General features: G+C 36.1%; 1 protein-coding gene across 2 annotated transcripts; it reads left to right on the plus strand.

Moving 5' to 3' along the window:
* The first annotated feature begins 1,812 nt into the window (after nucleotides 1-1,812).
* LOC114467170 (proteasomal ubiquitin receptor ADRM1-like) lies at nucleotides 1,813-10,433 on the plus strand. Of its 2 annotated transcripts, XM_028453264.1 has the most exons (10): nucleotides 1,813-1,895; nucleotides 4,559-4,786; nucleotides 4,877-4,993; nucleotides 6,156-6,279; nucleotides 6,355-6,441; nucleotides 7,370-7,454; nucleotides 7,536-7,765; nucleotides 7,843-8,000; nucleotides 8,892-8,994; nucleotides 10,200-10,433. In XM_028453264.1, exons 2-10 carry the CDS (start codon nucleotides 4,577-4,579, stop codon nucleotides 10,301-10,303), a joined length of 1,218 nt encoding a protein of 405 aa, XP_028309065.1. In that variant the 5' UTR covers nucleotides 1,813-1,895; nucleotides 4,559-4,576; the 3' UTR covers nucleotides 10,304-10,433. The 2 variants fall into 2 exon arrangements, with proteins under 2 accessions (XP_028309065.1, XP_028309066.1); XM_028453265.1 differs by lacking the exon at nucleotides 1,813-1,895 and having other exon boundaries at nucleotides 4,422-4,786.
* Nucleotide 10,434: the final 1 nt, after the last annotated feature.

Below are 10,434 nucleotides of genomic sequence, written 5' to 3' on the forward strand. Positions count from 1 at the left end.
CTAAAAATACTGTAAAGCAAAAAAAAATGACAGAACAATTTTTTGTCCAAAATCGGAGGTAAGGCTTTAGTAAGGCTCATTTTTTCAAAAATTTGAAAAAATTGAGTTAAGACCATCATTAGACCCTAAAATATACTGCAAATATAACGCACATACTTAAAATACGCTAAGAAATAATTAAGGTACAAAAAATGACAAAACATGTTTTTATCCAAAATTGAAAGTAAGGCTTTAGTAAGGCTCATTTTTCAAAAAATTCAAAAAAATTGAGTTAGAATCACCATTAGACCCGAAAAACAACTGCAAATATAATGCACATACTTAAAATGGGCTAAAATTGCAAAAAGGCACAAAAAATAACAAAAATCAAAAATTACCCATAAATCGGAGGTAAGGCTTTAATAAGGCATATTTTTCAAAAAATTCAAAAAAATTGAGTTAGAACCATCATTAGACCCTAAAAACAACTGCAAATATAATGCACATACTTAAAATGAGCTAAGAAAGAATTAAGGCACAAAAAAATTACAAAACATTTTTATATCCAAAATTGGAGGTAAGGCTTTAGTAAGGCATATTTTTCAAAAATTTGAAAAAATTGAGTTAAGACCATCATTAGACCCTAAAAACTGCTGCAAATATAACACATGTACCTAAAATAGGCAAAGAAAAAATTAAGGCACAAGAAATGACAAAACATATTTTTCAACTAAAATCGGAAGTAAGGCTTTAGTAAGGCTCATTTTTCAAAAAAATTAAAAAAATTTAGTTAGAATCACCATTAGACCCTAAAAACTACTGCAAATATAATGCACACATTTAAAATGGGCTAAGAAATACAGTCAGGCACAAAAACTGAAAAATCACTCAAAAGTCGGAGGTAAGGCTTTAGTAAGGCATGTTTTTCAAAAATTAAAAAAAAATAAAATTGAGTGAAGTCCATCAATAGACCTTAAAATAACTGCAAATATAATGCACATATTGGACTAAGAATTCAGTAAGGCACAAAAAATGCCAAAAATTACCTAAACTTGGAGGTAAGGCTTTAGTAAGACATTGTCAGTGCAGATCTTTTAATGTTGTTGTTTTAAATAACTTAACAGGAGTCAATTTCTTTCATCAGCTCACACAGATGATTTATTAACATAATCAGTGACCATGATACATGTGGTAATCAATGACTCTGATACATGTGGTAATCAATAACTCTGATACACGTGGTAATCAATAACTCTGATACATGTCGTAATCAATAACTCTGATACACGTGGTAATCAATAACTCTGATACATGTCGTAATCAATGACTCTGATACATGTGGTAATCAATAACTCTGATACATGTCGTAATCAATGACTCTGATACATGTGGTAATCAATAACTCTGATACAGACATCTTTTACTCTGACTCCATCTTGTTTTCTCCACAGCTCAGAGTCCATGATGTCATCTCTTGTGATGATATCATGGACTGTGTGTGTGTGTGTGCGTGTGTGTGTGTGTGTGTGTGTGTGTGTTCACAAAATGAGCATTCAGATGTACAGAATTTGAATTTAATGCTGAGGTCAGACTATTGTAAGGCATGAAAATGATTTAAAAAAAAAAAATAATAATAATAATCATTTTTTCAGATAAGGCTGTTACTGTCATAAAAATAAAAAAAAATAATTTTTTTTAAAGGTAAGACTATCTGAAAAGTATAAAAATGACAAAAGTTTATTCGAGGTAAAGTACATAAAGTCCTTTTTTCTATTAAAAAAAAGATGCCCCGCCTAATACATGATTGACACGGGCTCTGACCAATCAGAGTGGAGCCCGTGCTGCCTCCACTTCCGGTCTGTGGACGCTGATCATCCATCAGTGCTGTTGAGTGTTTGGTCTCTTCTCACTGAAATGTGAGTAAAAACGCGTTTATTAAACGCTTTTAATATTCTATTTAGGTCAACATTAAGTGTGTGTGTTCGGTCTCTGTGTGTTTGTGTGTGTGTGAAGCATGACGCAGCATTTTTGGCCGCGTCGCTAACGGGCCGCTGTTTATACTAAGTTAACCTTGTTTAGATGGTTATTAAATCTAACTAAATAATCCCAAATATTTTAGACACAGTTTAAATCTAATAAATCAAAATATGTGGGGGTTTTTTTTGTGTTTTTTTTTTTTAAAGAATTGATTTTAGTCTTTTTTTAAACCAGTTACACCGCAATTAAAATAATTCAGACATTTATATACAACCCAATAATCCGAGAGATAATGTGAAGGTTTATTATAAAAAATTATGACATTACATTTAGCATTAACCGAATTATAATACAAAAAACTGATTATTAATCAAAAAATATATTTAGGATATAAATAATAAGTAACAAGATTTGAAGATAAGACTCATATCACAGATCTTTTCAGCATCAAAATCAGACACTAACAAATGTATTTTATAATATATTTCATTTTAGTCTACTTTATACTGTTTTGATTTTTTTAAATTGATAATTTAAGTTTTAAACAAAACTATTTGTCTACAATTACATTTTTGAAACCAAGTATTCTACGTTTAATGCATTTCTTTTTCTCGTTATTTTATTATAAATATAAATATTAATTGTTTTACTGTTTTTAGTTTTTACTTGTATTTATTGCAGCTAAAAAAAAACAGGCCTCCTATTTATTTTTATTATATATGTTGTCCTATATCTTAGATCAGTGGTTCTCAACCTGTTCAGCCCACAACCCTCCAAAATAAAGTTCCAGAGAGCACTGATCCTCCAAAATAAAGGTTCCAGAGAGCACTGACCCTCCAAAATAAAGGTTCCAGAGAGCGGGGACCCCCACTGTAGCTGAAGGTGGTTGAACACAGACATGAACATTGAAGAACAGTCATGTGGAGACAGGACCATCTATAAGGGGGAATAAAGGAGAGATTTTTGGGGTCCATCCATAAAGTCAGTAAAATGATGGTCTATTGTTCTATGAATCTGTGATAACCACATTTATTTATTCATCTGAATAATATCCACTGTTATCCAGGAACGTTTATTATTATTATTATTATTATTATTATAGTCATCTTAAAGATGGAAATCATGGTTTTAATCATTAATAAAATGGGTCAAAGTGACCAAAAATGGTGGAAAATGTGGTGAAATGAGATTTAAAAAACCACAAAGTGGTTCACCCAGAGTAGAAATCTACCTCAGACCAGTCTAGGAGACGAGTAATACAGACACCAGGAAGACGACAACTTCCCTGTTTCTGAAACACTAAAAACCTGGATGAATATAGTTAGAAAATATCAATTTGAAGGAGACAGTAGCTTATATTGCTATAACTCTTTTCATACCAGGACAAACTGACAAAACCTTTAAAACATGGATCGATACAGACATTACAGCCTTATACACTGACAGAAGGGAACATTTTTAAGTCTTTTGAAAAGGTTAAAAACACATTTAAAGTAGAAAATAAAGAGTATATATAATTATATCATCAGAAAACAATGTGCTGGTTAAAATGATGATGGATGCCAATGAGAACACGCCTTCCAAAGCTGTTTGTAAACTGTATGCATGTCTATAGAAATGTAACAGTAATACCTCACTGTATATAAAATCTAACACACCAACATTTCAGAGTGTGATTGGTTTTTGTTATGTTAGACACAACACAGTATAATGCCAGTCACAGTCATATTTTCTGGTCATGTGCTAAGCTACAACCTTTCTGTGATGACAGTATTGGACGTTTAGAGGACATCTTAAAATATAAGGTTCCCAGGGACCCACTGGTTCTGTATGTGGGATTGATTTCATAAGGAGATATTATGAAAAAGACAGGTACCTCTTCAAAATAATGATTGTTGCGTTTAAGAAGACTATTACCAGGAACTGGTTCTAAAGTGGCACTGGATGGTCATTATGGAGAAGATCTACACAATGGAGAAAATGACGTCATCTGCGAATCAAAGCAGGTGACTTTGCACAAAAATGGAGGAAGTTGACTTTATTCAAAAACAAAGACAATGCTTACTCAACTATTTGTATACTTCTATATTTTCTCTGTTATTGCCGTCTCTATACAAACAAAACTAAAGAAATAGATTCAAAAATGAGTTGTAAATTAGAGTGGATAAAAACAGACAGAAAAAGTGGTAAAAAGGGTTCAAAGTGTTAATAATGGAACAATTAGTTTAAACTGACAAATAATGTCATGACAAATAATGAATGTTTAAATTGGCAAAAATAATCATAAAATATTGTGAAAGGAGGTTAAAAGTGACAATAATAAGTCATTAGGTGGAAAAGTGGAAAAAATGTGCAGAAAAGGCATTGAAATGTGAGTAATATAGCAAAAACACATTAAAAGAAGCAAAAATATGGCAAGAAAAAGTGATGAAAATAGGTTAAAATATGGTGAGTTTGGTGGAGTTGTAGAAAATTGGTAAAAATAAGGAAATTGTTGATAAAATATTCTTAATTTCTTGAAGGTTGAGAACCCCTGCATTAATCAATGTGTTTTATTATATTTGTACTGGTGAATGCTTTGGTCTTGGTGTGAACGTTTCAGAGAAAGTGCTGACTCAGCATGGCGTCTGGAGCCTTGTTCCCCTCCATGGTGTCCGGCTCCCGCGGCTCCTCCAGTAAATATTTGGTGGAGTTTCGTGCTGGAAAGATGACGATGAAAGGCAGCACGGTGACGCCCGACAAGAGGAAGGGTCAGGTTTACATCCAGCAGACGGACGACTCTCTGATCCACTTCTGCTGGAAAGACCGGACCACGGGGAACGTGGACGACGTACGTGGTGGTCTGCGGCGGCGCTGACTCACTGTTTTCTGCTTCATTTTCCCTCCTTCTTGTGACGTTTGTTTTATTTTTCACATCCAGGACCTGATCATCTTCCCTGACGACTGTGAGTTTAAGAGAGTCAGTCAGTGCACGAGTGGACGAGTCTACGTGCTCAAGTTCAAAGCTGGATCCAAGAGACTCTTCTTCTGGATGCAGGTGATGGAGTTCACATTTAAGCTCCGCCTACTAAACAACAGGAGCCACAAATCAATCACTATTAATATTAATAATAACACACAACTTAGCAACACACACACAGCTCTATTAATAAAACCAACAGATCACTATTCAACACCATCACCAGGTGATTTAAAACATGACTCATCAGGTTTTACTCGTGTCTGATTATTCAACAAAACTTTATTGAGGTTCTAAATAACACAATGTAAAGATAAGGTTTTTACTTATTTTAATGTCAGCATCAAAATCACACTAACAAGTGTTTTATATGAATGCATTTCATTTTAGACTGTAAAGTGTTTTTGTCGTCTAGTTTTTGTTTGTTTTTTTTATTAAAAAAAATAGATTTCAGTCTTAAAAAAATATTTGTCTAGAATAAAGTCTTTGAAAATAAGTATTCTGCATTTAATGCATTTCTTTTTCTCTGTATTTTATTTTAAGTGTAAATATAAATTGTCTTACTTGTGTTTACATGATCACAGGTGATTTAAAACATCACTTTTGTTTAACTGTAATGTTACAATGATCCTACTGTTACTCGGAACAAGTTTATGGAGCTTTTAGGAAACTAGTCAATACTCAACATCGGGTTGTGCTGCAGCTGCAAACGACGATATATGATCACGTTACGTACATTTTCAATCATTTCAACAACGTTAATAACTCATTATTAGGAATGATAAGTTAATATGTTGACATGTGCTTATATGAGATGTATCAGGATTTCACTGCATGATATTTCATAAAATGTTCATCGGGGAAGGTTTGCATGATTATTATGATGGAAATAGAAATACTTATAAATGTTATACAGGATTATAATAGAACAGAAAATAAATGTCAATAGATTTAGAGGTTGTTTTTTTTAAACAGCACCACATGATATTTGCACATATTAACAGAATACATTTAGTAAGTTACTACATATTTGATATCTTTTTATGCAACTTTAACTAAAAGAAATGCAGTCGGACAGAATATTTAGGTGTCACATCATTGACTCCTGTGTGTGTGTGTGTGTGTGTGTAATAGTTGGACTTTCACTGTAAATACTGTTATAAATGTAAGTGCAAACATAAAAAACATGAACCGAACAGATTCTCAACACCAACCACAACAATTTGATTTCTTCCTCTAGGAACCAAAGACGGAGAAGGACGAGGAGTTGTGTCGTAAAGTGAATGAGTATCTGAACAACCCCCCCATGCCGGGGGCTCTGGGCAGTGGTTCAGGAGGAGGACACGACCTGTCGGCCCTCGGAGGTAACGGACGAGTCTGAGCGTTTTACTGCTGGAATAAAACATAACGCCACGTGTTTGTTGTGCTGATGTGTTCAGGTGAGGGAGGACTGCAAAGCCTGCTGGGAAATATGAGCCACAACCAGCTGATGCAGCTAATTGGACCAACGGGACTGGGCGGGATCGGTACATAGACAGGAAGTGGAGTTAACAGTTTAAAGTCAACACTTTAAAAGACATAAGCCCTATCATTATCCCTCAAAACATATTGGGATATTCACTGTAACGCAATTTAACATGGCCCCGCCCCTTTACACTCTGACCCTGCTCAGCCAGACATGAGCAACAGGGGGCCTGGGGGCCACACGTGGCCCTCAGTCTAATCCCCAAAAATTGTATTTTAAGAAGTTTGAAGGAATATAAAGCCAAACATAATACATAAAATAACTCCCAAAACACACTAATCAACAGCTAAATGTACAAAGTACACAAAAAATGTTAAAATGAGCCATAAAACACAAAATGACAACAAATACAGACACAGCAACTTTTTAAAGTTACTACAGAAACATCAACACATTACAAAATAGCTCCAAAGACACAAACTGTCAACTAAATTACACAAAAACACAGAAAAAACATTAATTAAAAAAATGCAGAAAACAAAAAATAACAATACACAAAATGAATAAAAACTGACAAAACCACACAGACTGTGTGTTAATGCTCCGATTGGTCATTATTCTAATGCTGACATGAATGTGGATCATGTGACCCCCGCTGTGATAGAGTTGCTGATCCCTTATGTGGACTGGTGGCTACATGCTAAGCTAACAAACATGTGTAGTGGTATCTGTATAGAGGACTTTCAGACTCGGAGGAAGAAGAACATTTATCGTCTGGAACACAAACATTCATCTTTAGTTTTTTTCTCTCTCACCTTAAAGATACACAACATGACACACAAGACAATCAATTCCCCTAAAACACAAAACAACAATAGTGTACTGTAAAAAATATTATAATAGAATGACAAAGAAAAGACTCACAGATGTTTTTCATCTTTCCAGTGAAACAGCAGCATGTTATTGTAGCGTGTGTGTGTGTGTTGCAGGTGGACTGGGAGCTCTGGCTGGTCCTGGTTTGGCAAACCTGTTGGGAGGGAGTAGCATTCCTGCAGCGAGTAGTTCTACCACCAGGTAACACACACACACACACACACACACACTAACACACACACACACGTTTGATCATCTGTTCATATTTCTGTTTCCTCTCAGTCCTTCCACGGCTGTCACCCCCACCTCCACCCCCGCCACCAGCCGCCTTGGCTCCTCCCAGGTTCCCACCACCCCTATCACGCCCTCAGCCACCACCGCCGCCTCCCCCCCCTCCGACCCGGCCGTGTCGGCCACAGCGACAGGATCGACCAATCCCACGCAGCCGATCCAGCTCAGAGACCTGCAGAGCATCCTGGCCACCATGAACGTGCCCCCCAGCAGCCAGGGAGGTCAGCACTGTCTGCGTGTGTGTTTAAAGTGTGTGTGTGTGTGTGTGTGTATTAAGTGTGTGCGTGTTCACTCACAGTGGACCTGGCCTCCGTCCTCACCCCTGACGTCATGGCGCCCATCCTGTCCGACCCTGAGGTCCAGCAGAGGCTGATCCCGTTCCTTCCATCAGGAGAATCTCTCCCTCAGAGCTCAGAGGAGCTCAGCAGCACTTTGAGCTCTCCTCAGTTTCAGCAGGTACAACATGTATGACATCATCACATCATTAACCATCAGGAGTCCAACAAACTAAGACTCAACTTTACGTTATATACACATAATGAAAATGTATGTCTAATTTAGTCCAATCAGTGGCTAATTTCAAGTTGGGGCGGGACATGATGTAAAATCAGCCAATCAGAAGTAATAAAGGGAAGTAGATTATGCAAGTCATTTTTTAAAGGAATAATTTAGAATTATAGCTTCTGCTCAGCAGTGGACAGGGCCAGACATTCTGAGCAACAAGCTGAGTGTAAGAAGAATAAGAAAGGTGTCACACCTGTGTGCAGACAGCAGCTGTTAGTGTTTAAAGGCAGATTTCAAACAGCTGCCAAAAATTCAGTTATTAAGATGAAAATAAAAAATGACATCAAGACAGTCACATTATGGAGATCTTGGTGATTTGTTTTTAACTGTGATTTATTGGATCCATAAGTGAAGAAAATGATATGGTTGCATTGATTGTAATTACTAGCATGAGGGGGAAATTCCAATATTTTCAAACAATTAATTTAAAATGTCTTTTTAATGAACATTAAAATTGTATTTTGCAAGAATTTGCGAGTAAATGTATACATCACTTCTTTAAATCTTCAAACATTTTGATGAGCTGTACAATCATTTTATGGTAAATCAATCAATGTGGATGGTTTGTGTAGAAAGTCTGAAGATGAAGCAAGTTTAGGGTCATTTTAGTAAAAACTGTGGGAGGAGATAAATTTAAAAAGGGTTTGAAAAACATAATCGGACGATTTTTCACCTGAAAATTAAGACTTCATTGAAACTTCTTCAATTTGTCTTGTTTGTTTCTAAATCAATAAATAAATAATGAGAATAACACTGATTGTTGGTATGTGTCGCCCCCTGCAGGCTATGAGTATGTTCAGCAGCGCTCTGGCCTCTGGTCAGCTCGGTCCTCTAATGAACCAGTTTGGATTACCAGCCCAAGCTGTGGACGCCGCCAACAAAGGAGGTCAGAGATTTAAATATTCTCATTAATCACAAACTGTTAACAGTAGTTTTAAAGCAGAAGGTCATTTTTGGAGGAAGTTTTGCAAATAACCACAAAGTTTAGTGATTATTTTTTTAGTCCCCATTTATACACTTAATATAAATGTGGGAAACTAAGGGACAAATTTTGTTCCTTTATTTGAATTTAAATTAAATCAATTTTTACTGTTAATTCTAAACTACAGTGGTACGTAAAGTATTCAGACCCCTTTAAATGTTTCACTCTTTGTTCCATTGCAGCCATTTGCTAAAAAAAAAAAATCATTTTATTTCTCATTAATGTACATCAGTCAGGCTTTATGGCAGAGTGGCCCAACGGAAGCTTCTCCTCAGAGCAAGACATTAGAAAGCCTGTGTAGAGTTTGACAAAAAACACATGAAGAAGATTCTCTGATCTGATGAGACCAAGATTGAGCTTTTTGACGACTGGTTGCAATTGAAGGAAAGATGAATGTGACCAAGTACAGAGACATCCTGGAAGAAAAGCTCTTCCAGAGTTCTCAGGACCTCAGACTGGGCTGAAGGTTCACCTTCCAACAAGACAATGACCCTAAGCACACAGCTACAATAACAAAGGAGTGGCTTCAGAACAACTCTGTGACCATTGTTGACTGGTCCAACCAGAGCCCTGACCTAAACCCTACTGATCATCTCTGACTGTCCACCAACGTTCACCATCCAACCTGACAGAACTGGAGAAGATCTACAAGAAGAATGTCAGATGATCCCCAAATCCTGGTGTGAAAAACTTGTTGCATCGTTCCCAAGAAGGTTCATGGCTGTACGAGCTCAGAAGATGTTTCTACTCAATACTGAGCAAAGGGTCTGAATATTTATGACCATGTGATATTTCACTTTTTCTTTTTTATTACATTTGCAAATATTTCTACATTTGTTTTTTTCTGTCCAGATGTGGTGCTGAGTGTGCATTAATGAGAAATAAAATGAACTTTGTTTTATTGCAGCCATTTGCTAAAATCAAAAGAGTGAAAGATTTAAAGAGGTCTGAATACTTTATGTACCCACTGTACGCAGACAGACTTCTGTGATTTGTTCCCGTAACATTACAAAGTAAAAGCAGGACTTATGAAACTAAATTAAAGCAGAAAAGTACTGAGAGTTTTGCTGCAGCTCTGATTTATAATGAAAGTATTTTTCTTTTTTCAGACGTAGAAGCTTTTGCTAAAGCTATGGAGACGGAGACCAAGTCAGAGCAGGACAGTGACTCTAAGGACAGGAAGGACGACGACGAAGACATGAGTTTGGATTAAGGAACAATTTAAAGGAATCTAACGTTATTTATTTATGTAAATTGTTTCTGCTGCTGCTTCCTCACCGACACACAGAGGATCATAAAAAGGCTTTACCTGCATGTCCAACAATAAAGTCTCCTTAACGCACG

The sequence above is a fragment of the Gouania willdenowi genome, chromosome 7, assembly GCF_900634775.1.
Source record: "Gouania willdenowi chromosome 7, fGouWil2.1, whole genome shotgun sequence".
NCBI lineage: Eukaryota > Metazoa > Chordata > Actinopteri > Blenniiformes > Gobiesocidae > Gouania > Gouania willdenowi.

Coding starts and splice junctions, on each gene's coding strand:
- LOC114467170 (XM_028453264.1), top strand. CDS start 4,577: ATGGCGTCTGGAGCCTTGTTCCCCTCCATGGTGTCCGGCTCCCGCGGC. Junction 4,787..4,876: donor CCACGGGGAACGTGGACGAC/GTACGTGGTGGT, acceptor TTTCACATCCAG/GACCTGATCATCTTCCCTGA. Junction 8,995..10,199: donor GGACGCCGCCAACAAAGGAG/GTCAGAGATTTA, acceptor TTCTTTTTTCAG/ACGTAGAAGCTTTTGCTAAA.